Source organism: Agaricus bisporus (assembly GCF_000300575.1).
Source record: "Agaricus bisporus var. bisporus H97 unplaced genomic scaffold AGABI2scaffold_4, whole genome shotgun sequence".
Taxonomy (NCBI): Eukaryota; Fungi; Basidiomycota; class Agaricomycetes; order Agaricales; family Agaricaceae; genus Agaricus; species Agaricus bisporus.
The window spans coordinates 882161-907957 of record NW_006267367.1 but is presented as its reverse complement, the minus strand read 5'-3'; the positions used below and the strand labels follow the sequence as shown (position 1 = coordinate 907957).

General features: G+C 48.0%; 16 protein-coding genes across 16 annotated transcripts; 7 read left to right on the top strand and 9 right to left on the bottom strand.

Annotated features, from left to right (window-relative positions):
* Positions 1–145: 145 nt before the first annotated feature.
* On the bottom strand, positions 146–2041 carry AGABI2DRAFT_117019 (hypothetical protein; the record flags this gene model as incomplete). The annotated part of the gene is made up of 8 exons (XM_006460001.1): positions 146–485; positions 539–1291; positions 1341–1353; positions 1404–1489; positions 1545–1652; positions 1705–1726; positions 1779–1910; positions 1966–2041. 8 exons carry the CDS (start codon positions 2039–2041, stop codon positions 146–148), a joined length of 1530 nt encoding a protein of 509 aa, XP_006460064.1.
* Positions 2042–2123: 82 nt separating this feature from the next.
* AGABI2DRAFT_202711 (hypothetical protein) lies at positions 2124–4896 on the top strand. Its single transcript, XM_006460000.1, has 6 exons — positions 2124–2269; positions 2330–2706; positions 2761–3101; positions 3150–4014; positions 4068–4576; positions 4625–4896. The coding sequence occupies exons 1-4, from the start codon at positions 2146–2148 to the stop codon at positions 3850–3852; spliced, it is 1545 nt and encodes a 514-aa protein (XP_006460063.1). The 5' UTR covers positions 2124–2145; the 3' UTR covers positions 3853–4014; positions 4068–4576; positions 4625–4896.
* A 1167-nt stretch (positions 4897–6063) lies between these two features.
* On the bottom strand, positions 6064–6400 carry AGABI2DRAFT_135313 (hypothetical protein). Its single transcript, XM_006459999.1, has 2 exons — positions 6249–6400; positions 6064–6162 (listed from the first exon to the last, which is right to left on the bottom strand). The coding sequence occupies exons 1-2, from the start codon at positions 6359–6361 to the stop codon at positions 6093–6095; spliced, it is 183 nt and encodes a 60-aa protein (XP_006460062.1). The 5' UTR covers positions 6362–6400; the 3' UTR covers positions 6064–6092.
* Positions 6401–6454: 54 nt separating this feature from the next.
* Positions 6455–8654, top strand: AGABI2DRAFT_202707 (hypothetical protein). The gene is made up of 11 exons (XM_006459998.1): positions 6455–6715; positions 6775–6794; positions 6848–6955; positions 7012–7097; positions 7149–7161; positions 7220–7289; positions 7357–7508; positions 7568–7945; positions 8002–8118; positions 8166–8306; positions 8371–8654. The coding sequence occupies exons 1-11, from the start codon at positions 6527–6529 to the stop codon at positions 8555–8557; spliced, it is 1461 nt and encodes a 486-aa protein (XP_006460061.1). The 5' UTR covers positions 6455–6526; the 3' UTR covers positions 8558–8654.
* A 628-nt stretch (positions 8655–9282) lies between these two features.
* AGABI2DRAFT_191826 (hypothetical protein) lies at positions 9283–10516 on the top strand. Its single transcript, XM_006459997.1, has 4 exons — positions 9283–9695; positions 9750–9866; positions 10020–10134; positions 10291–10516. The coding sequence occupies exons 1-4, from the start codon at positions 9291–9293 to the stop codon at positions 10440–10442; spliced, it is 789 nt and encodes a 262-aa protein (XP_006460060.1). The 5' UTR covers positions 9283–9290; the 3' UTR covers positions 10443–10516.
* A 256-nt stretch (positions 10517–10772) lies between these two features.
* AGABI2DRAFT_191825 (hypothetical protein) lies at positions 10773–12217 on the bottom strand. The gene is made up of 4 exons (XM_006459996.1): positions 11948–12217; positions 11441–11738; positions 11273–11387; positions 10773–11208 (listed from the first exon to the last, which is right to left on the bottom strand). The coding sequence occupies exons 1-4, from the start codon at positions 12118–12120 to the stop codon at positions 11135–11137; spliced, it is 660 nt and encodes a 219-aa protein (XP_006460059.1). The 5' UTR covers positions 12121–12217; the 3' UTR covers positions 10773–11134.
* A 94-nt stretch (positions 12218–12311) lies between these two features.
* On the bottom strand, positions 12312–13711 carry AGABI2DRAFT_191824 (hypothetical protein). The gene is made up of 5 exons (XM_006459995.1): positions 13265–13711; positions 12926–13216; positions 12637–12867; positions 12486–12580; positions 12312–12425 (listed from the first exon to the last, which is right to left on the bottom strand). Exons 1-5 carry the CDS (start codon positions 13706–13708, stop codon positions 12371–12373), a joined length of 1116 nt encoding a protein of 371 aa, XP_006460058.1. The 5' UTR covers positions 13709–13711; the 3' UTR covers positions 12312–12370.
* Positions 13712–13836: 125 nt separating this feature from the next.
* On the top strand, positions 13837–14064 carry AGABI2DRAFT_56767 (hypothetical protein; the record flags this gene model as incomplete). Its single annotated transcript, XM_006459994.1, has 1 exon — positions 13837–14064. A coding segment is annotated over one exon (228 nt), but the record flags the coding sequence as incomplete, so codon positions are not given.
* A 392-nt stretch (positions 14065–14456) lies between these two features.
* Positions 14457–15717, bottom strand: AGABI2DRAFT_191822 (hypothetical protein). The gene is made up of 6 exons (XM_006459993.1): positions 15625–15717; positions 15457–15567; positions 15166–15404; positions 15018–15117; positions 14891–14962; positions 14457–14827 (listed from the first exon to the last, which is right to left on the bottom strand). The coding sequence occupies exons 1-6, from the start codon at positions 15691–15693 to the stop codon at positions 14735–14737; spliced, it is 684 nt and encodes a 227-aa protein (XP_006460056.1). The 5' UTR covers positions 15694–15717; the 3' UTR covers positions 14457–14734.
* Positions 15718–15959: 242 nt separating this feature from the next.
* AGABI2DRAFT_191821 (hypothetical protein) lies at positions 15960–17323 on the top strand. Its single transcript, XM_006459992.1, has 10 exons — positions 15960–16010; positions 16063–16150; positions 16218–16290; positions 16348–16415; positions 16488–16513; positions 16572–16705; positions 16758–16877; positions 16938–16984; positions 17034–17196; positions 17301–17323. Exons 1-9 carry the CDS (start codon positions 15991–15993, stop codon positions 17112–17114), a joined length of 657 nt encoding a protein of 218 aa, XP_006460055.1. The 5' UTR covers positions 15960–15990; the 3' UTR covers positions 17115–17196; positions 17301–17323.
* A 538-nt stretch (positions 17324–17861) lies between these two features.
* Positions 17862–19108, bottom strand: AGABI2DRAFT_184545 (hypothetical protein). The gene is made up of 5 exons (XM_006459991.1): positions 18948–19108; positions 18476–18899; positions 18156–18431; positions 17976–18100; positions 17862–17920 (listed from the first exon to the last, which is right to left on the bottom strand). The coding sequence occupies exons 1-5, from the start codon at positions 19083–19085 to the stop codon at positions 17909–17911; spliced, it is 975 nt and encodes a 324-aa protein (XP_006460054.1). The 5' UTR covers positions 19086–19108; the 3' UTR covers positions 17862–17908.
* Positions 19109–19388: 280 nt separating this feature from the next.
* On the bottom strand, positions 19389–21105 carry AGABI2DRAFT_67452 (hypothetical protein; the record flags this gene model as incomplete). Its single annotated transcript, XM_006459990.1, has 7 exons — positions 19389–19487; positions 19563–19651; positions 19704–20275; positions 20334–20524; positions 20586–20796; positions 20862–20981; positions 21044–21105. The coding sequence occupies 7 exons, from the start codon at positions 21103–21105 to the stop codon at positions 19389–19391; spliced, it is 1344 nt and encodes a 447-aa protein (XP_006460053.1).
* A 539-nt stretch (positions 21106–21644) lies between these two features.
* AGABI2DRAFT_68010 (hypothetical protein) lies at positions 21645–22229 on the top strand (the record flags this gene model as incomplete). Its single annotated transcript, XM_006459989.1, has 2 exons — positions 21645–21856; positions 21908–22229. The coding sequence occupies 2 exons, from the start codon at positions 21645–21647 to the stop codon at positions 22227–22229; spliced, it is 534 nt and encodes a 177-aa protein (XP_006460052.1).
* AGABI2DRAFT_202685 (hypothetical protein) lies at positions 22205–23542 on the bottom strand (the record flags this gene model as incomplete). The annotated part of the gene is made up of 2 exons (XM_006459988.1): positions 22205–22254; positions 22312–23542. Coding segments are annotated over 2 exons (1233 nt in total). The 3' UTR covers positions 22205–22252.
* A 50-nt stretch (positions 23543–23592) lies between these two features.
* Positions 23593–23975, bottom strand: AGABI2DRAFT_68293 (hypothetical protein; the record flags this gene model as incomplete). Its single annotated transcript, XM_006459987.1, has 3 exons — positions 23593–23706; positions 23756–23875; positions 23919–23975. 3 exons carry the CDS (start codon positions 23973–23975, stop codon positions 23593–23595), a joined length of 291 nt encoding a protein of 96 aa, XP_006460050.1.
* Positions 23976–24035: 60 nt separating this feature from the next.
* AGABI2DRAFT_117007 (hypothetical protein) lies at positions 24036–25182 on the top strand (the record flags this gene model as incomplete). The annotated part of the gene is made up of 6 exons (XM_006459986.1): positions 24036–24119; positions 24172–24390; positions 24443–24679; positions 24735–24859; positions 24917–25030; positions 25098–25182. 6 exons carry the CDS (start codon positions 24036–24038, stop codon positions 25180–25182), a joined length of 864 nt encoding a protein of 287 aa, XP_006460049.1.
* Between the last annotated feature and the right edge of the window lie 615 nt (positions 25183–25797).

The window sequence follows — 25797 nt, the reverse complement described above, 5'->3', positions numbered from 1 at the left end:
CTTATTATTTGACTTCTGCGTCGAGACAAACGTAACTAATAGACACAGAAGCATGTATACACAATGTAGGAATCTATTGAACATAGGTATTAAGAAGAACCAATAAAACGGTGTAGAGCTCTAAGTAACAAGGCAACGATAGTGACTAAAGATGGTATCTCCACCGCGTCCTAGGGCGGTCTACACTCTCATCACTTTGTGTATCTTTCATGTCCATTTCTTGATTCAACCGCTTCAACGTCATTCTTAACCAGAGACACATCAATATGCACAGCAGCGAAGCCGCAGCACAAATGGCGTAAGATTTATTATACGATGGTCCCCAAGAATTCACCCAAGCAAAGGCCCCAAACATGTTTCCACTTTGTGATATGGTGTTGATAAGGGCCAACGCTACAGCGCGCTTGGCTGGTGGCTTGGAGACTGTTGATGACGCCCAAGCAAGGAAACACATAGAAGCGGCAAAAGATTGAGCCATCAAGAAGCTAGAGTTATGTTCTGAGATACAGCGAACGTAGAATAGAGCAAGATAACTGACAGGGAGACATATCGAATAGCGGTGTTCATCGTTGACATCGCCAGCAGGAATCCTCCGATACCAATCAGCAGCGAGATGACGATGTGCATACACCGTTCGCCAGTCGTGTCAGAATGCCTCGAGATCCAAAGAGACCAGACGGTTGCGACCAGCCAGGGTGGTGCGCAAAGTAGAAGTGAAATTGTGGCGTTGTAACCCATTGTTGCAGTGAGTGTGGGGAAGTAGATATGGAAAGATAAAGACAAAGCCAGGAAAAATAGGGTAACCGCCATGTACCAAACTTTCCAGTCTGAGAAAGCAAGGACGAGGCCTGCGACTGCGTTGTCGGGCTTCAAGGCTTGGTCGGATGAGTTAAAGGCATTAGGTGGTTGCGTGTCCTCAGCATTATCTTCGATCATCCTCCTTCTGGCCAAAGCATGCTCAGCAGGGGTGAGCCAATGGATAACCTCAGTCTCAGGAAAATCAGGTAGGGTAAAAATTGCCATGATGGCAACTAGAACTGTAAGGCTGCCTTCCACGAAAAACAACCAGCGCCACGCCGCGTATCCGAATATGCCATCCATTAAATCAAGGATACCAGAAGCGATGAGAGACCCAAACGCATTGCTGATTAAGCTCCCACAAGCGAAGAAGGTTGTCCTCTGGGAGAGTTCGTTTCGTTTGTACCATCTCGCGATCATATAAAGGGCGCCGGGATAAAAGGCAGCCTCCACAAAGCCGAGGAGGAAGCGCGCAAATAGAGCGCCATAATAACTAGTAGAACGTTAGTTGGCGCTCTTACAGCGCGGAATATCGCTCGTACCTGGTTGTGAAGCCTGAGAAAGATTTCATCTAATTGACCAATCTCTTCATAGACTGAACTGACCTGTACAGAACGAGATGGTTCCCCAAACTGCTACGCAGCATGGCAGATACAACGACGGCTTGCCAATTCGACTGAGAAACATGTTCCTGAATTGCGGTATCGATTTATCAGGGGAAAAACGCGGAAACCGGGGTTCCTTACGAAGGTATCTGTATTAGAATGTATCCGAAATAGAAGATCGACAAAATCGAGGCAAATTGTGATCCCTCCAAGCCAAGGTCTTCCTCAAAACCGCGAAGTCTAGCAGCACTGGGGAAACATGCAGGTGTATTAAAAATGGGAAAGAGGTGAGATTGCGTACGCGGCACTATTCCGGTCGATGTCTGCAAATGTGTTTGATTGACCATTGACTGATTGGCTCGAGTTGAAACTCACAATTGAGGACGTATATGACGACCAGGATTGACATCCGACTGTCCAGCTTTTTGAGGAGTTTCTTCTCCAGCTCCATTCTGGCCTTGGGTCCTCCAAATTCCAAACCAGCATCAGAATGGTCGACCTGTGGACCTGTAAGATGGATAAGCTGAATAGAATGCAGAACGGGAGGCAAAATATAAATCACCGGAATGACTTTGAGAGGAGAGCAGAGGACGGACCTCTTCATCAGTGGCTTGCGAGGTTGACAAGTACCCGGACATGGTCGGGAACAGGTCAGGAGGGTGTGGGAGTGATAACAAACAACATATGAGGCACGTCGGCTATAAAGAGTTCAGGGTAGCAGACAAAGATTACTACGTAGTCAATGGCTTCAGCTGCCCTCGTCTCGATTCCAACTCCGGCCGATTACCACAGGATCATATCCCCTACCCTCAAAATTCCTGATGTTTCCGGGATTCCTATCCCAGTCGGTATCCTAGCCTGCCAACGTCTGTTCGAGATTTTCTCTCTCTCTTTGTTTCTTGCCCTGGATCTTATGACTTCTTCAGGTGATCCTCTGAGGAGGCATATTGAAACAACGGTGATTAGTGCTGAGCCTTATCAACCGCCCCCTTTGGACTCGAGTAAGAAGGGCAAGAAGGCTGTCGTCGCGCCCACGCTTCCAAGCGGCCCAGTAGTTCTCGTCATCCTTCACGATACTGTAATCTTTCCAGAAGGTGGGGGCCAGCCCACAGACACAGGTGCAATCACCACTGCCGATGGGAAAAAGTGGCAAGTCTTGCAATGCAAGAGGAACGGTGGACATGCTGTCCATTATGTTCAAGTGGACGGTACTACTGCTGATGCCGCGCTCGCAACTTTTGCTCCAGGATCTTCGGTCACTGCTGAACTTGGCGCTACAGACTTCGAGAGGCGCTATGATCATGTATGTGTTGCTAGGACATCCCAGTACTAAGTATCACTAAGTGGTGCGGTATAGATGTCCATGCACACTTCACAGCATCTTCTATCAGCATTACTCGAAACTCGCCTGAATCTTCCAACTCTCTCTTGGTCTCTGACATCTTTTCCACAACCATGCTACGTGGAGCTACCCAGAGGCATGTTACAAGACGAGATTGAGTCCATCCAGTCTGAAGCAAACAAACTGGTTTTCGAGGGTCGTCGGGTGCACGTCGAGGTCCAAGAACTCGATCTTCAGATCGATGCTCAAGCTGTCGACAAACTCGAGAATGGTCGCGCCATAGGCAAGGCTTTACCCGAAGATTATACTGGAGGTGTAAAAAGAGTCATCGTCATAGATGGTGTTGATCGTAATCCGTAAGTTACTGGATTCTCTATAAGCAACCTAGTGAATGTGTCGTGTAGGTGCTGTGGTACGCACCTTCCATCAATCAACAACCTCCAGCTATTCCTCGTTCCTCACACGGAGTCGCTTTCCCGAAAAGATGGTAACTCAGGATCCACTACAACTGTCCGATTATACTTTCTGTGTGGACCCCGTTTGATCCATCACTTGACAAACACGCACACGCTCCTCACATCTACTGCTTCGATCCTAAGTTCCGGGCTGCCCGTGGTTCCGGAGCGTGTTCAACAGGTCGTGGACGAACGAAAGAAAGCGGAGAAGCGCGTAAACGAGGTCGAGACCGAGCTAGCTAGCTGGATTGCCAAAGGGCTTGTGGCTGAATTGTGCAAGGACATACTTGAGGACAAAAGATTGTGGATAAAACATCTTCACAGGATCGACGATACATCCAACCCTCTCGGATTTCTCTCATCCATAGCTTTTGCTATTTCTGACGAAATGAAGGCCATGAAAGCGGACCATCCATATTTAATCGTTCTTTCTTCCTCACCTTCCGCGCAATCTCCCCAGTCAATTACTACAGTACTGATCATTGGTTCCGATGACAAGAAGGTCAAAGAAGTGGGCGATGCGCTCAAGTCAAAGTTGAATATCAAAGGAGGCGGGAAGGGTCCTAGATGGAGCGGGAAATTTGGTGGAATTTGGAGGGATACCAAGGAAGGCGAAGGTGTTGAAGGAGTACTTGCAGAAATCGACAAATGATAATGAATAAATACAAGATACTACATAGAATCAAAAGATGCAAAGGATGATAAGTGTAGGATGGGTATCCGAAATGCGCGCTATATTACAATAAAAAATAACTCGAGAAAACGATAATAGGGCCAGCTAAGTTGGCAATATTTGCATTTGCAGCTACCATACCTTCAATTAGATTAAGGGTTAGTGACAGTGTGAACACCTGAAAATAAACGCACTTCATTAAAAGAAGAGTCGCCCAGATCCTCGACTGTAGAACCCCATTCAACTTCTCCCTCCAAGTTTGGATCTATTGAGTCTGAGCAGCCGTCAGCTTCGAGGGCGTTCAATGCTTCTATTTCGTCACGGATATTGACGTCATCTGGCGTATAATCACCATCCCAGTCAACTTCTCCCTCCAGGTTTGGATCTATCGAGTCTGAGCAGCCGTCAGCTTCGAGGGCGTTCAATGCTTCTATTTCGTCACGGATATTGACGTCGTCTGGCGCATGCTCCCCATCGGCCAAACCCCAGTCAACTTCTCCCCCCAGGTTTGGATCCATCGAGTCTGAGCAACCATCATCTTCGAGGCCAAGCGCTTCTATTTCGTCAGGAACATCAACGTCGTCCGGCGTATAATCCGGATCATGCTGAAGTTCATCTACCGGATCAAAACATGAAAACGGATCGTGTTCCGGTTCATGTGCCATTTCCACTTCCAAAGGATCTGAAACCTCTTGAGTGGTTTCTACTCAACGATGAGCTCTATATCATATTCGCATCTCAAAGACCTTACCTATAGGGTCCTGGTCATAGTCGAATTCTTCCATTTCTCCGAAAACTTCATGGTCATCAGACTCCTGGACTTCGTCGGCAATGCTTGCGTCATCTTCGTCATCCCATAGTTGCATCATAGCTTCACGACGCATGTTTTCTTCGGGAGAAATGGTGGATATTGCAAGGTCGTCCTCATAGTCCTCAGTAGCCCAGAATTCTGACTCCGCATAGTCAAAATCGATATCGAAATCTTCGTCACCTTCGGATGGTGGAATATATTCGCCACCGTCAGACGAACCATCATCTCCGAATACCATATCAGGAGGCATAAATTGAAAACGACAGGTAGGGCAGTTTCCATGCTATGTATACATGAGAGCCTGGCGATAAAGAATGATGAAAAGACGCACTTGTGTCTTGACCCATTCTATCAAGCTGGCACGGGGTTATGAATTTGATACAGACGTAAAAACAAACACAACTGACTCTCTGCGACAGAAGATATGACCACAACCTTCGAGCTTGGTGACACCTGGATCATCCAGCGTATCCCGTGTAAGACTCAATATTTCTAAAAACGGAACCAGGCAGATTGGGCAATAGTCCTCGAGCGGAATGTCGTCCTTGGATAAGATAGGGAGCTTCTCAGCGAACTGTCTTGCACGGTCGGTGGCGGAGAGACAGAAAGCATCGCGGACAAGCTGCACAGCTGCGAGATTCGAGTCCTGGTCCATGGGTGGCAGATCCTCAGATCCGACGGTAATCAACAGCCTCAAACGCGTCTCGGTCACGTGCCCAAGGAGGGCTCCTCTGCATTGTGCAGAAAATCCTCCCTTTACTCGACTATCAGCAACTCGTCACAAGTTGGCGCGCTGTCCTCTGGATGACCCAGCCTAGTTCTCCATAATTATGCATATCACCTATTTCAGCTCGAGTGTTAGTGAGATCATCGACATTCCAGTCAGATCTGTTACTTATTGGACCAAGTGAAGTGGTGTTCCGACCGACAAAGTGGCTGCTGGGATACCCTTTCTCGGCTTCGGCTTCATGAACATGAGAGGGGTAGAATATATTCTCATTGTTATTGTCACTAAAGTCAAAGTTATCTAGAGGTTTAAAAGTGAAACAAAGTCACCGAAACAGCAGGACGGACCCCACTCTCCGGTGTATATATCATCGATCATCTACCACGTTGTGCATTATGCCCGAGGGGTTCTCCCCAATTCCAAATTTGCTAGGTGGCAGAACTCCGATGGCCGCAAACAAACAACTTTAGGACCCTGCTTGGCCCCGCTTGCCACTTGGACATCGCTAGGGCCATAATCACACGCAATGACCGTCGCGCTTATAGTTTATCCGTCGCTGGCGTGGCCGCTGACTTGGTTGGTGCTTCTTTGATCCAGAATTTTTCCACTCACATAGTTGAATGGCGCTGTACGCATGGGTTTTGCTTCTTAGCTCCATCCACTGTGCGCTCGTGATCGCCGTTATCCAAGGGACTCCATGATCTGAAAATGACCGAACCACTTCCCATCCCTCGAGTCGCGGATTAATCTTGTATGTATCCGTGTTATAATCACGTCCCCTAGCACGAGACTGACGGCCATACCTTGGGATTATCTGGGATCGGAACATACTTATAGGGATTGCACCAATGCACCATCTCGTGCTCTCTTTCCTGAATCGGCTTTGGAGTATTGAACGAAGAGAGCGTAAAATAGCCCACGATGTCGCAACAAATCATCCAACTATACATAATCCATCAAAGAAAGGCACAGAGTCATTTTCCTTCATATAAAATGCAACATTGGGCCTCCAACTTCTTGTCCACCCCGCCCCTTCATACACTCCCCTGACTGCGGGCTTGATTCCTTTATCTCTCCGAGCTCCATCTCAGTCCCCTGGCACATTTCTTTTACCCATGAAGGACACGGAGTCGATATACGAGAAGGACGCCGAGAGGCACGTATCGACGTCTTCCGGAGGACATGAGGACGATAAAGATGCAGAGTTTGGTGGTCCAGAGGCTAGGAAAAAGCTTGAAAGGAAGTTCTTGCTAAAATTGGATTTGAGGATGAGCATTTTGGTCGTTATCTACATTTTGAACTATGTGAGTATTGCGACTACGAGATTATCTCATCTTCGGAACCGCTAACGTCGTGCGATCAGATTGATAGAAATAATGCCGGGTACGCTGGTCGCGAAATCGCGGCGCATATGTTGCTGATTTATTATTAACAAGTGCTGCGCGTTTGCGTGGTTTCGAGGAGGGTCTCAATCTGAAAGGCCAAGAATTTGCCACCCTTCTATCGATTCTTTATGTTGGCTACATCATCATGCAAATCCCATCGTCAGAATTTTCAACAATGTTTTGTTTCTCGTTTATTGACTTCTTTTTTTACGCAGGAATATGTTCCTTAACTGGACTGGTAAACCATCTCTGTACCTTCCGGCTTGCACGCTTATATGGGGCATGATCTCCTGTTTGACCGGTATGTCGTATGATTCCGCAGACCCCAATCTTGCTCACGTTTGCTTCCCAGGCGTGACCAACAAGTTTGTATCTCCATTTGTGGTCTACGAGAAAGAAATTCTCACACGCCACTCTCTTTAGTTTTGTGGGAGCACTTTTGACAAGGTTCTTCCTTGGCTTTGTTGAAGCTGCATTCTTCCCCGGCGCTCTGGTACGTGCAGTTGCAATTGTATAGTGCGATATGCTTACGACGAAAACCTGACACTTTGCTGTTAAAGTTCTTAATATCCAAATGGTATAAGCGGAATGAGTTGGGTCTACGCACGGCTATTTTATACTGTGGTAGTATCATCAGCAATGCCTTTGGTTCCCTCCTGGCATCCGGGATTTTGAGTGGTATGGACGGTGTGTTGGGGCATGCAGCTTGGCGGTGAGTCTCTGAATCGATCTTTTCGAAACTTGTTCTGAGAGGGTCCCTTTCTGCACCAGATGGCTCTTTTTCGTCGAAGGGGCACTAACCATGGCAATAGCGGTTATTTCCATCTTCGTATTGCCAGATTTCCCTACTACTACCCGTTGGCTCTCCCCTGAAGAGCGTGCCTTGGCACTGAAGCGTATGGAAGAGGATGCCGGAGTTGGAGACGAAAATGAGACAGAACATGGGCATGGTGCTGGCCTTTGGATGGCTTTAACCGACTGGAAAGTCTGGTGGATGGCCGTGGCCTTGACTTCACAGGTTATCGCATTAAGTTTCAATGCATACTTTCCAACTTTGACCGGAACTTTGGGATACAGTCCCACTGTGACGTTGCTGTTATGTGCACCGCCTTTCCTTTTTTCCGTCATCATCTGTTTCGTGGTGAGCAGGTGAGGAAGGTTTAATGTCCTTGTTCCAGAACGGCGTCTCACTGTTGTTATCGCAGACTCTCCGACAAGCAGAATAGCCGCTTCTACTATATTGTTGGTTCATATGGTTTCGGGATTTTGGGCTTTGTTATTGCGACTGGGACTATGAACACAGCGGCCAGATATGTTTCCCTGTAAGTTCATGACATGATGTTGAAATTGTGTACTGACGAAATAATAGGTTCCTTATGGCACAGTCCTATGCAGGTTTCATTGTTTTCTATGCGTGGATCAGTAATTCATTCCCTCGACCACCCTCGAAGCGTGCCGTGGCTCTAGCCTTGATTAATGCGTTTTCACAGCTGGGAAATGTTTCGGGATCGTAAGTGACCTTGAAATCGTTTTTTCTAGGGGCCTAGAATGCTGATTCGAACTTGGTTAACCAGATATGTGTGGCCCAGGGATTGGGAACCTACGTACAGAAACTCGTATGGAATTTGTATTGCTACTTCGGGTTTGTCGATTTTGATGTGTTGGATCTACTGGATGTATTTGGGATCCCAGAACAAGAAGCTAGACAGGGAAGAGGAGGAGGCGGGGGTCACAAAGAAGGGGCTGCGTTATATTCTTTAAGGAGAATTGCTTTGTATTTACGAACGAGTATGCATGATAGAATGAACGTTTCAGGACGCACATGGGCGACGGCGTCATCTGACTGAGACCGCTTAACGGACGAGGGCTCGGAGTCCGGGAACCGGGAGGCACGTTGGGGCACTGATGTTGGGGTGAATTAATATTTCAGTATTACCTATTTATTTATTACCTTGATTTCTGACGCCCGCCTTCCACTTCTTCCTTCGCCCCTTCTGTCGCCTTTTCCTCGTCGTCATCGCCGGCGACGCCAAGCATGAACTCTCTCACCTACCTCTCCCGCCAGTTCGATGTCCTGGCCGCTGCAAGGACCCCACCTCCCACCCCCGCCTCCTCTCAGTCCCCCTCCCTCTCCATTCCAGATACACGACCTCGTTTGCAGCGTACACTCTCCTTTCTCTATCCTTCGTCAACAGGCTCATCCTCTAGATCCGCCCCGAGACGATCGAGCCCGTCGCCCGCCCTTCAACCCCCGTCATCCTCATCTGCAGCCTCATCCATATCCACCACCTCATCTTCAGGCTCAACTACCCAGCGACAGGCATGTCATGAGCCACCATCACCCCAGCGGTCACGACCAAGACCCCAACTCGATACCATGATAAACCAGGTCTTCTTCATCCGGTTCTTCCTCCTAGTCTGGCACAACCTCAATTCGGCATGGTCAGCATTGCTCGAACAGCTCGATCTTCATATATGGTCCCGCAGGCAACCCATGTCTGCAAAGTCGGAAAAGGGAAAGGACAAAGAAATCCACATCCTCGACGAAGTTTCTCTTGCGATCCGTCTCAAGCTAGGATCACCAGCGATGTCCCGTTCAAGCACTTCGTCAGCGGACGGTTCTCCTGCACCGCTCTCCAGGGCTTCTACGCCTGCAATGCACGAGCGTAGGTCTCGCTTTCCACAGAAGACGCTAGTGTTAGATTTGGACGAGACGCTCATACACTCAACCTCGAGGCCAAATCCATCGTTGGCTTCGAGTGGTTCTGGTTTCTTTGGGTTGGGATCGATCGGCAGAGGTAACAAATCTCCGGGTCACACGGTGGAGGTCATCTTGGGTGGCAAGCATACACAGTATCACGTCTACAAGAGACCTTTTGTGGACTTTTTCTTGCGCACTGTAAGCTGCCCTGGTTTCTTTTTTGTTTGTCCGATCGGTGCTGAGCTTGGGTAGGTTTCTGGATGGTATACTTTGGTCATTTTCACCGCGTCTATGCAAGAGTACGCAGATCCGGTCATCGACTGGTTAGACGCAGGACGGGGTATTCTTGTCCAACGTTTCTTCCGAGACGTACGTCCTTTATGCCATCTATACAGATGCAACCTGCTCAGACGCTTATTTATTTCACAAATTGTTCCTAACCGATCCCCAAACCCCAACGTCTCGTGTTAACTTTATATTGACCCTGTTCCGCGGCTCTCGTAAATTTCCGCCTTGGCGTAGTCCTGCACTCAACTCCCCAACGGAACGTACACTAAGGACTTGGCTGTCGTGGAAAAGGATCTTTCACGAGTCTGCCTTGTGGATAATTCACCTATCAGTTACAGGGTCAATGAAGGTCAGTTAACTGTTCTGCATGCCTTTGCCGAAAAGACTGCTGATTTACCTTATGATCTTTCTTCCTCTTTCGTTTTATTTTTGCGCTCGCTTCTGGTGTTACGGCTTTGACCTATAATGATCCATCAAACCTTGTCGATTTGCTTCGGGCGATCAGCAAACGGAATACCCATTGAAGGATGGACCGATGATCCATCGGATGAAGCATTGCTAGACCTACTACCCGTACTCGATTCCCTCCGGTTCACCAAAGATGTGCGACACATACTTAGTCTTCGCTCGGCGGGATTATATGCGTTACCTTCATGAATTACTGGCTTACCCTTATTGCACCTTCATCAATAGCATCAACTCGAGCATTCTGGTATCTTATAATGCCTCTTGCTTTACTACTTCAGAGTAGCTCATCATTCCGGCACTTAATTCATTTGCTCGCCCATTATTATATCCCCCCACCTCTCCTTTTTTTTGCCTTCTTTCATTGCAGCATATTTGGACGTTTTCCAGAGTCATAATGGTTCTCTTCGTGATTTCAAGCTGTGATCTATACGTTTGGAATGCAACAAAGAATCATACTCACACATATATATCTCTCTTAAACGAGGAGTTGTGGTTATTGTGTTGTTATTTTGTACTTTTATACCCCTTCGGGAGATTCAGAGTTATGATATTGAGGCTCGTCGTTAAGTAAAGAAAAAAACTTTATTACAGAGTGTGTAGCGAAAAGAAAGAACTTGGACATCCCGAAGCTGCAACACCAATCGTACTACTAGACTAGGTATCTGGAATAAAGAGCCACAACAATACTATGTTTAAAGATAAGCGATATAGTCGGAAAGAAGGGGGAAAGGTACTATGTGTTGGACTCTAGTAAACCAGATACGGGTACGAAATTGAGGCGAGGGGCATTGAGTGATATTCCAGGTATGTGATGGTGCGTGACAAAGGCCAATGCCCAAAAGGAAACCGTAGGATCTGTCCAGGGTAGGAAAGACAGACTGTTACAATGCTAATTGGGCTTGTAGTTCTCGTAGTTGAGCTTCCTCGTCGTCTTCCACTGTAACCTTCTTCGGAGCTTGATAAAAGATGTGAATACACGAGGCAGTAGCTTATGAAGACGGTACTATATGAGAGCTTACCTTCTGGGGCTTTGACTGCGCCAGGTGGTACATGCACGGGAACATGATCTGCGCCTGCCAAACGTTCATTAAGCACATCTTCCTCGAGCGCATTGAGCTCTTGGAGTAATTCCGCCTGATAAACCGTTCAATGATAAGAACGAAAGAAAGAGCGGGAGAACTTCTCACATCTTCCGTAGGGTCAGCATAAGGATTAGCTGCAATAGCCGTCGAAATCTCATTCGCAACTTCTCGTTCTGCGTGAATAGAATCCATAGTATCGGCAACTTTATCGGGGGTGGTTCCTCCATGGATAACTTTGAGCGCATCGGCGCCTTTCTTCATCGCTGCCATGGTTTCGGCATTGAGATTGGCTGATTCGAGGGTGTTTACTTGGAGTTCAAGTTGTAGTCGTGTTGCACTTAGACGATCGAGTTCGAGTTCGGCGGCCTTTTTGCGTTTGAGAGCTGCTGTTGCGGCTGTTTTGTTGATGGCAGTGGACCGAAGTGTGTGGTTTAGACGTAGTGTTCATGCGAGAATCCGGAGGTACGGTACGAGGATGTGGATAAAGAAGCAAGAGCAATCCAAAGGATAAATTGCGAGAAGGCGGCGGTTGAAAGGGATGGAGAGTTAGTGACGGTACACCGAGAACACGACCAAGATTCCATGGTAGCGTGAAGGAACTCACCAGCTTTGTTGGAAACAGCATTAGCCCGCGCTTTCACCATCTCGTCGTCTATCTTCTTCTGGAGATGTTCCTCTTTCTTCTCCAAAAGTTGTAACTGCTGTCGGAGACCAACTATGGCGTCTCGCGCAGCCTGTTTGGGGTCTCTGCGTCCTCCAAAGTAGCTCATAAAGCTAGCCATCATAGTAATGTATGAAGGTGATGAGTGGAAGAAGAGTGGTGGGGAAGAAAGGAAGAGAAAGGAAGAGGCTGGAGAGCAAGCTACAAGGTGTGGTCACTGCGGGCCATGATGATGCCCGATAAGGAAGGTTGACTCGGTAAAGTAATATGATAAAATAATAACTCTAAGCAGATCTCTAGTCCAAACCACGCGTTACATCACAATTATTAGTGGATGGGTATGTGAAGTACGGCAAACAGAAACAACAGCAGCTCTAAATCCTTCGTCTTTCACGCCAATTTTTAGTCCTCTTTCTCGTCCACGTCGCTTCTAAAAAAATGGTCGCGTTAGATACCACTGCTTCGGCAGAGCTAAAATCGCACACTCACCCTTCGTCGTCACTGCGGGCGTCAGCGGCACCCTTGCCACTCAAGACACGCCAAGCCACACGGCAAATGAGCCAGAACCAGACACATTGCATAACCTGCACAAGACGTGTTATGATTGATTTGATGAGTGACTGAAATAAAAAGAGCAGACCTGGAGTGCAAGCAGCATGGCACTGAAAGCCGTATGGGCAGGCCGCGAGAGATAGCGGCCAGTCTCGCTTGACCATTCGGGTGGAATGATTTTTGGGGCATCAATGACAGTTGATTTAATGACGAAAAGAAATAGAATGTGCCGGGTGATAAACCAAGACACCAAGAAGACACCGAAGGTGGCGTCGGTTGCGAGTTGGTTAATTTGAATATAGCGAAACATCTTTGCCAACTTTTCATGCAATGTGTCAGTATAGTCCGCCGGCGAAGTAAAATTTTTGTCAACGAACAGGCAAAAAAATATCACACCAGTCCATCAAAACCATGATCAACGCGCCTACGCGCGTGAGATTAGTATAATAGCTCGCCCACATGAGAATTACTGTGATGATATGGTGGCTCATCATGAGGACATGATCTGAACGTCGCGCCTCTGCGTTCAAAATTAGAATTTGGTGAAGATAGAAAGCCATTTGGGTTAAATAATAAAATTTAAAGGGAGCCGCGAGGGGAATGTGGGGATAGTTGAGCCATAGGTCGACGGGATCGAGGATGCGGGTGGGCAAGCATCTGTGGACATACTTCGAGAAATGAGACACGGTCTCCACAAGAAATGAAGGTAGACTCACTAGGCCATAAGACCATACCGATGAATAATACACCACAGACCAACCTTGCTCCGCAAATCTGAGAACACTCCTATTGAGTTGCTTGAGTTCCCTTGGGCTGTAAGGAGATTTTGCGGTGCCGTTGGAAAGAGAATGGCCGTTTGTTGCGCTGCCATTGGCATGACCGTTGGTGGCAGGTGTGCGTGCCTCACGCTGTTTCCGTCTGCGCTCGAGGTCTCTGGTGAGTTTCCAACGGGCAAAAGGCTCGAAGATGCCTAGTCTGAAAGAGTCGCGGAGGACGGCCATGACGGCGATGAGGGTGATGACGAGACAGATATCGAGCTTGCCAACATGGTAGTAGGTAGAGTGTGGAAAGGAGTCAGGATGAGCGGGGGCGGTGGTAGGGTACTGGAGGGCGAGGAAGGGGCGGAGGAGCGGGGGGACGAGTGGGACGGCGAAGACCATTGGCGGGGACAGGAGAGGACAGACGCGACGGCGGTTCAGACAACCAAAAAGTTTGGCCGAAATTATATTTATCCTTCCATCACCCGTGGGAATCTGCCCTGTCTCTTCTCTCTCCAATGCCCTCCCCGCCCTCTCCCACCCTCTACCTCAACAACCTCAACGACCACGTCAACAAGGAGGAGCTCAGGACCCAGCTCTATGCCCTCTTTACCACCCATGGAAAAATCATCGACATCGTGGCGTCCAAAACACAGAAAATGCGCGGCCAGGCCTTTCTCGTCTTTGCCGACCTCGCCGCTGCCACCGCAGCCATGCGTGCCTGCGAAGGCATGATCTTCTACGACAAACCCCTGGTGTGTCTGCTCTCCGACGCTGCGTGCCATAGTGCTCAGATCTCCTCAGCGCATAGATTACGCCAAATCCAAATCATATGCCACTCTCCGCAAGGAAGATCCCAACTTTGTCCCACCCACCTCCGTCCACGCCAACGCCCTCTCACAACAACAACAGAATGGGAAGCGACCCCATGATGGCGATTATGCAGAAGCAGAACCCTCCGCTAAACGCGAAAAAGCCGACGAATCAGACGAAGAAATGGAAATCGAGGATGATGACGATTCTGCACCGCAGAGCAAGCCCTTAAGTACGTCGCCTCATGTCTTCAACACTGCCTGTCCTTCACGAACCGTCCTTCAAAAGCGGAAAACTCGTCCACTGGCACTCCCCAACTGCTGTGCACAAATCTGCCAGAGGAGGTCACGGAAGACGTGCTTTCGGTGTTATTTCAACAGTCAGCACCCTATCGTCTCTTTTTCTCCTTAGCGTATCCTGACCGTATGGCAGACATCAGGGTCTCAAATCGATACAAGTTAGCTGGTCACCAACACCTGATGCTACTGGCGCCCGGGTGAAAATGGCTCAAGTCATCTATGAAAATGCTGAACTTGCAGCAGTCGCACAACAAGCACTTAATGGGTTCCTTCTCAAAAAAGGCTGGCAAATGTCTATTGCTTTCATGTAACTAACCTACGCCAAAACTTCAAGGAGCTTATTCGCCAACGGATCGGCAGATTTGGGGTTCTGGCCCGTAAGGAGCTTTCCATCCACTACTACATGTGACTGCAATTGTACAAATTTACACATTAGCTCGCACAGAACAGTGTAAAATCAGTGGATGCATACCTCGAAGTCTCCAGCCTTTTCGAATTTACCCTCTAATTCTTCGATCTTGCTTTCCAAGAGGAATGGCACATCCTATAATTGTGATCAATATGTGCTCAAACGTCTATTCGACCTGGGTATTAATTACCTCGGCGCCTTGGAAAGCATTTTCCTCCGAATTGGAAAATCCAGTGGCTTTCTTCCCGGCAAAAATTGATTTGCCATTCCTACGAGCTCCAACTAGTGCTCTGAGACAAAGTCATCATGAGTTTCCTGTTTTATGGAATAAGGCTTACGCAGGACCATGGCACACGGCCGCAACATATTTGCCTTGTCCCCAGAATGCCTCAACAAGCTTGGCATTGTCCGGGTCGCTGGATAGGTCGATTACTGGTGCATGTCCTCCAACATAAAAGATCGCTTCATAATTTTCTGCATTAACATCCTTCAAAGACAATGCAGCCATCGCTTTGGCTTTGACGATAGGATCTGTTAAAAAGGAAATTGATCGAGTATCATTCTCGTCGTTGGCCGCCTAATACATGCTCAGAGGGATCTACTTGTGGGATACAAATAGATAAGCTCACTTTGACGCTGTAATCGTCCACGCGGAAAGTTTTTTTAGGCGACGCAAAATCTATGTCGAATTTAGGCGCCAGAATATGGTAAGGGTGTGCTGCTTCAGAGAGCCAGTAACCCTATGCGATCATAACATTAACCCGCCATATATACTTTTTCAGGATTTACAAACGTACTGTAGGTTTGCCTCTGAGTGTCTTTTCAGCGGAGCTGAATACGAAGAGAATGCGACGTTGAGTAGACATGTGAAGGAGCTGGAATGTTTCACTTCAAGACATTCGGTTATATATCTGTTTTGAACCCGATAATCGTCATCCATTACTCATCCAAAGACCGAAAGGAGCTCCGCCCCAGTTGCCCACTTCTTCGAATGACGATGCATATATTACCAGTTGCTTACATTACTCGTTTGTTGCTACGAGATAAGATGAGATTCGAGTGAACACACGCCGGCAATCGCCGTAGCCGGTATTCTACTTGGCAACTTTGTCATGATCATGTTCAAATACCGCCACGAGCACGAAGCTTGATTCGTCGTCGAGATGTCTTCATTCTTTGGCTTGTAAGTTACCTTGCATTACCTTTCGGAATATATCATATCATGCTACCTTTAGAGGCAAAACACGTACATTCAAACCGCGGAAGGATATACCAGAGGGCACCAAACAATATCAGCTACGAAAGTATGCCGAAGCCACACTTGTAATGTTTCTCCTTCCAATCGCGGCTCGAAAAAAATACTCAAAGGTTGTCATTTGTGCGTGGGCAGGGGTCTGGGAATCTAAGGATGGCTGTACAGTTGCCTGAAGGCGAGGATACAAACGAATGGCTAGCCGTACATGGTGCGCGTCATCCAAACCTGTATTCGGTGCAGCGTTGGTGATGATGGGACGTCACAGCGGTGGATTTCTTCAACCATCTGAATATGCTCTATGGGACAGTAACAGAGTTTTGCACTCCTCAAGAAGTTCGTGCTCTAATCCCCGAGTGCATGATCTCGCTTTCATTCTAATCGCGGTGTGTTCCTCTGTTGTGACAGTGTCCAGTGATGTCGGCTGGCCCTCGGTTCGTATCATTTGACTGCATATATAAGGCTTGTTACTGAATATGCGTATTTACATAGATATGAATATCTCTGGGAAGATGGAGCGAAATTTCGACGACCTACGAAACTTCCCGCACCTGAATATGTCGATGCTTTGATGAATTGGGCACAGAATATACTGGACGATGAAACTGTCTTTCCTAACAGGATAGGTCAGTTGACGAATTTCATGTCATCATTGATATATCCAAATATACATCATAGGCGTCCCTTTCCCCAAGAATTTCAGAGATACAGTGCGGACCATCTTTCGGCGTTTATTCCGCGTGTATGGCCACATATACAGCAGTCATTTTGATCAAGTATGCGCACTTGGAATAGAAGGTTAGGTCATCCTCTCTTTTTCGATGATCGTCCTCCTTGAAATATGCTTTGATCACACAGCACATTTGAACACGAGCTACAGACATTTCTTCCTTTTTGTTCACGAGGTGAGCTACATTTTTTCAACATCTTCAACTTTCCTCACAATGGGTTTAGTTTGACCTTATCGACAAGAAGGAACTCGCCCCTCTGAGCGAGCTCAATGATGCTATACTCGCAGAAGACAAGAGCCGATAGAAGCTCCTGCGCATCTTTTTTCCTCTCCTCGGTTGTTTCGCCTCGTTTATCAATAATTGTCGCCAGCTGCTGTTGAGAAATGGTCAGATAATCTACTTTTCTTCTTTACCCGGTCAGTGAATCGCAACCAATATACCACATTTGATGATCTTCCCATTCCATCATTGTGATTTCGCGTGCTTACAGCGATCGATCCCAACGCCACACTGACCAGCAAAACCCATGGACCCGTATCGCCGATCTCCGTTAAGTTAAAGCGGCCGTTTGAAGATAGTTTGCGTGTCCACACAAATAGACTATAGACAGCTATAGACTACCGTCGGTCTACGTGGGCTCGTGACGTCATAATAGCATCATATCGGCTCAGGCAATCACTCAACTATGAACGTCATATTAATCACATTCGATAACAACCGATACAGAAGAACCACAAAAGACGATGACAAATAGAAATACAGGGTTTCGCTATGTGAGACATTATGGAGACAGTCAACAGAGAGCGCGGGGAATGCAACACAAATGTATAGAGGAAAATGAGGATGAAGAACCAGAAAGTTATGTCTACGGAACGAAATGTGCGTGTCATAGAGTTACACTAAAAGGGAAAAGAGCATTGTAATGGGTTTATATGATTGCTTGAATACGAAATGAAATGTTTGTCCAAAAGTCTTCCTCATCAGAGTCTTGAAAAAGAAGGAAACGGGAGGTTACTGCATGATGCACGAGCAAGGCCAAGTGCATAAGTACTCGATAAGAATAGAGACGCTGGAGCGAGCCCAGTAATATGCCACTACTCATATAGTGCGCTATGAAAATGTTAGCAGTGCAGCGGAAGAACGGAAATTAGAGACAACTAATTACCTTTACGACCGTCCACTGAACGAGAAGGTCTTTTATTCTTTCCCTCAGTCCCTGTTGGCACTGTTCACAGGTCAAGTGGTCTGCCAGCGGTCGCAGCGCAGACTCCATTACACTTGTAGACAGATCTGCGGAAAATACTCAATAAATTATATGGAACTACAGAAACATCAGCACACGTACCAGGTCTAGCATCCCATGCGAGGTACGCCGACGCCAAAGCCCAAGCACGCGTCAATTTCTTTTGTTCGTCAAAGTCGCACCATGGTGTAGGTGCATGAGGGTGCGGCGGTGGGAGTAATACTCTCTTCAATGCATCCGAACGCCCAAAGTGAAGGAAAAACAGTCGTTTCAGATATATGGGCCCAATAAGCTCGGCCATTTCATCTGTCAGCGTAGCGAGAGGAAACGACAATAGGTGGGAAGATGTGGCCACCGTGCCGTCACCGTCATTAGACCCTGTCCTGCACCGTTACTGTTAGATATAAGGATAATCTACCCACCATGGTCTGAGGTAAAGGTAGGAGTGGAAGATATGATTTTAACTTTTGGGGATATGCCGTAAGTGGGAAGGTGATTAACTGCAGCGACGAGGGCAGGGAAAGGAGGGGAATAATGCGCGCATGACATATCGTATATAACGTGCAGTATCACGTTCAGAACAGTCGAGTCTTCTTGAACTGAAAGCATAGGATCTCGATCCCGTGTGGGTTCTGAGTCGGATGCGATAAGATTGTTGAAATTGTTGGTCGAAGAGGCGAGAAGGACTGATGCATGAACATAGAAGAATACCCCGTCAGATGCGAGGAGCACTGTATCCGGAGGAAGTTCATTCAGTTGAGCTCCAGGATAGAAAGTCGTAGAGATAGAAACAAGTGTAGTGCCCTCAGCGGGAGGGTCAGTGACGGGGGTTCCGTCATGGGAGAGCTGTTTGACCTGTCAATACGCCCAAGTGATATGATAGATTATACGCACAGGGGGGGTTGGAACTTGCGAATTGTCTTCAGTCTGAGAGACCGGAGCCTCAGCTGTTTTTGAAGGATAGTTGAATTCCAGAGGTTCTGCGACAAATTGAAGGACAGAGTCCCAGTCGGCTGTCGTCGGATGCTCCATTCCTAGCCAATAGTACGGTGTTGGTGGTGAAGAAGAGGAGCGGTGGTGGAGGGGAGCGGGATTGAGAGAAGTGGTGGAGTGAGCTAGAAATACTCAATTATACTGATGTATTGATTGGCCACCTCTCGTAATCTTATCTATGATACCGTTACACGACTCCAACAATTCTGGAGTATTATTATGCAAGAAAACCGTGTGTGTATTCGACAAGCTATGACTTCAGCTTGGAACCAATTAGACGCACTACCTCCGTCATCAATATAGTGACCATCCCTTTATACTAAAGTTTCCTCTGATAAGGATCTAGGTTTCAGACCCTTCTGCGAACCCGCTCAGGGTAAGATTGGCTTTCTTAATCTGGTGTATTTTTTCTCGCTTCCCAAACATAGCGTCATGTAACTCCTGAGAACGCAAAAAGGGACATCAGCCGTGAAAACCGGCTTTCTAAGAAAAAGCCGAATGCATGTAATGACATACCATGTTGGCCAAGCGTTTTGCCGTGGAGACAGTGTTGAGTTTCTCAAGTACTTTCTCTTCTGATAATTCCATTTCATCAAGCTTCATTTCTATACCCCCCTCTTAGAAGGCGGAAAAAGAAAAGAAAATCTGACAACTCACTAATTCGATTCTCAATTTCAAGAATTTTTTCTTCATCCCTTTCCGTGATAAAACTAATTGCCAGACCACCTTTCCCAGCACGAGCCGTTCGGCCCACTCTATGCGTATACTCCTCAGGTTCTTGCGGTAAATCCCAATTAATAACCATTGCTACATCCTCGATATCCAAACCACGAGCACCAACATCAGTCGATATTAACACAGGTATGACAGATGCTTTGAACAACGATAACGATGACAATCGCTCTCGCTGCGTCAGTCGGGAATGAAGAGCTGTACTGCGAATGGATAGAGTCTTGAGTAAACTGGTGAGGTACGCCGCCGTACGTGGTTTCGCACAAAAGATGATTGTCGGAGGTGGTTGTTCTATCTCATCGTCCGTCGTCTTTCGTTGTTTTTTCGTCCGTGAATTATGCTGCGTTTTCTTGTTATTCTTCATTGGTTCTGGAGGCGCGCGTCGGAGATGGAGTGTCGACTCTGGTGGGTTACACAATATATGGAAGAGGTATGCCTCTCTCACATGCGAAGGCACGAGAATATAATGCTGCTTCAAAGTCGACACAGTTTCCACCCTGGAAGCTAATTGTCAACTACACAGAACCCTGTATGTAAAAGCAAAACGAGACACACATTTCCTTCATGCGATGGATAAAAGGTTTCTGCTTTCCAGGTTTCGGGGGAGCGTCCGCTACCGCATCTATAGATGATGTCCAAGTAGCAGTGAATAAACACGTCTGCCTATCCTTCGGAAGAACATCAAATAAGTAAGATAATTCTGGCGCAAACGTCGGAGTAAGAAGTCTATCCGCTTCATCAAGTACCTACGAACCAAAAAAATCAGTTCAAATTGCGTTCCATGGAAAAGCAAAATGAATTACACACTAGAAACTTGACTCTTGAAAGATTCCATTGTCCACTTGAACTGCGCAGGTGATCCACGATTCTTCCAGGAGTGGCTATAACGACGTGGGGTCGATTTTCAAGTTCCAAAGCTTGAGCCATCATATCCATTCCACCCACCACCACTGCCGTCTGAACATTTAACGCTGCGCCCAGAACAGCGAACTGTTCCGCAATTTGAAAAGCAAGTTCTCTTGAAAAGGTAAATATGGGATGAGAAAATGCGGGGGGTTTTTTTTTTTGAAAGCCACGACTTACCGAGTTGGGGTTAAGACGAGCGCATAGATGCCATATGGATCCGCAGATAACTTTTGAAGGATTGGAAGAGCGAAAGCAATCGTTTTACCTGATCCCGTTTTAGCATTACCAATACAATCCCTACCTGTCAAAGAAAGAGTCTTTTTCAGTATGAACAGACAGCAGTGACAATCGGGTGAAACGCACCTGACAAGAGGGGAGGTATACAAGCCGTTTGTACCTCTGTAGGTATTCTTATCGACATACTTGTGAGAGCACTCGATAATGCTGATGATATTCCGAAAGATGAGAAAGATCCCATGGTTTGGTGAGGTGTTTTAGATGGATGTGATGGAGGTTGGAGCTTTCTTTTTATCAGGGAACCCAGGCGGCCTCCAAGTTCAAGAGGTTCATCCTCGCTCTGTCGGTCTTCATCATCATCATCTTCTTCCTCGTTAGTTTCTTCATCTTCAAGGCTATCATCTGTGCCATCGTCTTCTTCTACATTCACATCACTTCCACTCTCCCCCTCACTTTCATCGCGAGAATATGTGATTTTCCGTCGTTTTGCAGCCCTCGTTGGTTCCTGTTCTTGCCTCCTCAAAAGGTCATCGACACTAATAGACGTTCTATTTTTCATTATAGTGACTGACGGTTGCGAACCCGAATTAAATGTTGGGAGGAATCAGTATGGTGATAAAGGGCGGAAGGTAACAGAAATTTTGTGATGTGAATGATGAAAGTGATGTGTGATCGAGTATATAATTCATGTCGTCTAGTAATATAACCCTACCTAGTAATCCCATGTCTACCTCCTCAATCTCAATCACAGACCTCAATGCCAAACTAGTCACATTCAACACCCCCCTCTCTTTTACCCAAGTCATCTCTCGACTAGACGAAGCTGTAAACAAACAAGGCTCGGCAAACATATTGGCAGAAATGAGAAATGCCAAGACTCGTGCTGAAATCGACCAAGTTGTTGAGTCAATAACAGGACTCACAAACGACTTCTTGTGCGTCTCACTGCATGTTATTCCTTTGGCAAAATACGAATTTTTGAACAGATACTTTGTCGACATGCGACACAACCGGTGGCTAGATATTTATCACGCCACCACCACACCACAAGTATCGATCTATACGATTGGAAACCCGCTCTTTGCGCAGGCTATCCTCAAACACGACCTCCGAGCAGCCTTACATATACCTCCTCGATTGCTTGTTTTAGAGAAAAGTGAGGGCCAGGGAACACAAGTGATGTATCAACTCCCTTCATCTGTCATGGTGCTCCCCGGAAATGACGACGCGGAGTTGAAAGAAAAGGTGGAGGTACTGGATAGGAAACTTGAAGCACTGGTGGCAAGGATAACCGAGATCATAAATTAGATGGGATGTCTATATAATTTTTACTCTGTGGGTGACAACGTGAGATGACAGGTTGGCACTGAATGACATATAAAAGACTTACAGGAGTCGTAATGTATCCATCTCGACTCCCCTGCTGCCTTGCGAACTCGGTTCATGACAGCAAGCCCTTCCCTTTCCTCTAAAATCTCCTCTATGAAAATGAAATCTACGTGTTCCTGCTCCAATGTTAGTAGTCCATCGAATAAACGGCGCGCGGTCACTGCTGGCTCAGCAACTGGTCCCAGGGTATACTTGTGCCATTGAACGCCACGCTCAGAATCAATGTGCTGCCAGAGTTTTGAGTCTGCCGGTGCTAGTACTCCAATCTTTGGCTTGGTACCCGCGTCATGGAAGGTGGAGAAGAAAGAGGCAGCGGAGATAGACCTTTGCCCGGCCGACGGTTGAGTTGAGGTATGAAGAAGAGTGACTGGAACAGAGGGCGAATAATGTCGGTATTTCATGCCTGGAGTCGTTGGTGTCTGCTCCATTGCCTCATCCTGGTAATCCCTGCGGTGTACAAGGACCTTGGGTACTGTGTCTTCGGGCAATTCGAGTTTGAGGACACGTTCGATGTCTTCTACGGTAATTCCGCCAGGTCGTAGGATGCGAATATTGCCATCCTGGTGTAAGCCATCGACAACTGTGCTCTCGACGCCAACAGTGCATGGACCTCCATCGAGGATCAAGGGAACCTTCCCGTCAAGATCATGGAGAGCGTGTTCTGCCTTGGTCGGACTGGGTTTGCCGGAGGTGTTTGCACTGGGAGCAGCCAGAGGACTGCCTGTGAATTCGATAAGGGCGCGAGCGACAGGATGGGAAGGCATGCGGACTGCGACTGAAGGGTGGCCGGCTGTGATGATGTCTGGTACGAGATCGGGATCTCGCGGAAATAGCAGGGTGAGGGCTCCGGGCCAAAAATGTTTTGTCAGAACGTGATAGGCTGGGGACATGGTATATCCTTTCGGAAGAAAAGAATTGAGCATGTCGGAGGAAGAGACATGGACGATCAGTGGGTTATCTGCGGGTCTTCCCTTGGTAGAGAATATTTTTTTGGCTGCCCGTGGATTGAGCGCGAGTGCGCCGAGGCCGTAGACAGTTTCTGTGGGAAATGCAACGACGTCAGCATCGCGGAGGTGGGCGGCAGCGAGATTGAGGGCGTGGAGGGTCTTGGGGGCGGATATGCTCAAGAGAGGCTGGAAAGATATTGAACGGGGATCACAGGCGAGGAGGCGAGTTGGAGAACGGGCGAAACAGCGAGCAAAGGAGCGCCTCAGCGTGCGCCAGACGAACATCAACAAGTCCAACAACATCATTTGTGTGCACATGTTTGCGATCTACTGTACTACAGTAGCCTAGTCAATGCCTTCGGCACATCGAGTCCGACCCGATTCGCCGTCTTTCGAATCCGTTCCTGCTCGGTCAGCGAGCTCAAGGGGTTATATCTCTCCACCAAGGTCTGTAGCGGCAAGTCAGTTGCGTGAGAGAGAGAGAATGGGAAACCGGACCTGATGTTCCCTCTGAGATTTGAGGAACAATAGTGCATTTCTGGCGTCTTGTAGCCGGGATTGCTCTAGCAGGGCACGAAGGTTGGAAACGATGGTCCGGTTGGGCTTTGAGGGGGCCTGCTGGGGGTGAGAAATGGTTGAATACAGTTGAGGGACTACTCACCGCACGGGTGAGCTCGCGGAGGAGGGAGCGGTAGAGGCGCGGGTGGTCGGGAAGCATGGGTGAGCTGGGTCACGTGGGAAAGCGAGTTTCGCGGTCAGGCATTGATTGATGACTGCAATGATGCGTTTCCGTTGTCCAGACACCTCCCCGCCGACTTCCTTCATCATTCAACAGAAACCCAATCTCCTTCCGCGCAGACCGGTACCGTGCCTTTCTTATTTTCACTTCGTGCTCATTCTAATTGTCCATTCAGCGCAAAAAGGTCGCGCCAGTTGCAAAACCCGCGCCTTCTCCTCTCCGCAGATCCTCAAGCTCACTCAGACGAAGAGAACAGATCCCAGGCAAGCTCAAACGCACCGACTCGGCTTCTCTCGCTGCAAAGAAGGAGCAATGTAGAGCTAAAGCAGACAAGAAGACAGAGTCTCCCAATCCACAGCGAAAGCGTTCCTACTCCTTCGTGTATGCCGGCAATGTACGCGCTTTTCTCCTCTCATCTCGTTCCAACTCATTCGTGTTATCTATAGCTCCGGCCCACCATCACAGAACAACAACTCAGGGACCGCTTTTCGCCATGTGGTCCCATCATTAGGATTATTATACGATGCAGTCGCGGTCAACCCGTTCTTGCTCAGGGACTATACCCCGATACCCTCTTTGGACCTCGTGATCGCAAATACGCCACGATAGAATTTCGCGATTCGAACGCATATCTCAAGGCCCTCAAGCTCAACGGACATCTGCTTGATGGCGCGCAAATGATAGTCAGTTGTCGTCATGTGTTTATTGCCGATCATCAGTTGAGCCGTGCTCTACCAGGTCAGCGTCTCTGCTACTGATCTCCCAGAGGCCAAGGAGCAGTTCACAATGCCCACCGTGCCCATTCAGACCCCCCGCAAGCGCCAGAGTCCTGTGGATGCCTTGTCTAAAAGTGATCCACATAGGTGATTGGCGCTTCCGTCCCTGCCCTGCGTTACTTCTGATCACAGATCCTTCCACAGAACACCTGTACCTATGTCGCCGGATCCCCAGTTTTCGAGGGCCAGCAGGCCCCCAGACGTGCCGGCGACGACAGAGAGTGATCGGTTTCGGTTTCTGGGACTATCGTTTGCAAAGTGTATTATCTAGTAAAGTAAAGTTTGATAATGTAATGTATTATGGGAAGACACATGTGGGCATCAGATCAGGCCAGGCATCCGCTTCTCCTCCCACTTCCACTCCGCCTCCTGTATGGACGTCGTCTAACTTTCTCCCTACCAGCGAGTGAACTGTCAGCTCGTTCACATCAGTCATCATGGCCAGGAGTGTCACCCTCAACCCCGCCTCTGTGCCCTTTTTTCCCGGCGGCATACGAAGCAGCGATGCTGACGGCTCTTTCAGCATGGGCATAGGTCACCACCACCAAGACAGGTCCTCCTCTCCCTCGGAATATCAGTCTGTCAAGTCCTCTCTCAGCCCCTCCGTTGACGCGACCGACAACATCCGTCACCAAACTTCACCTGGTCCTTTTGACGGCCCTCGGCAATCACCCAGTTTCCGCCAGCTGGATGGTGGCAGGTACCTCGAATCCCGAGGCTTCTGGGATAACAGCCTGCCTTCCACCCTCGACACCCTACCGGAAGCGGAAGACAATCAGGAGAATGGTATGTCCATGTTGGAAGAAGCTTCAGGAGCTACAACGCCGAGCTCCTTTATGACTCCCGGCCAACAACCGTTGGCACGCGAGCGTCTCGGAACTCCACCCGTCGGTGTCGCGTTTTCCAATTTTTCCGGCATGGGCACCGGAGTTCAGCGCTCTTCGTCTTCACCTGTTTCTTCCCTGAGTTCTATCGCTGCTGGAAGCGCTTCAACGACCGACGGCATGGCTTCCAGTTTCGATACC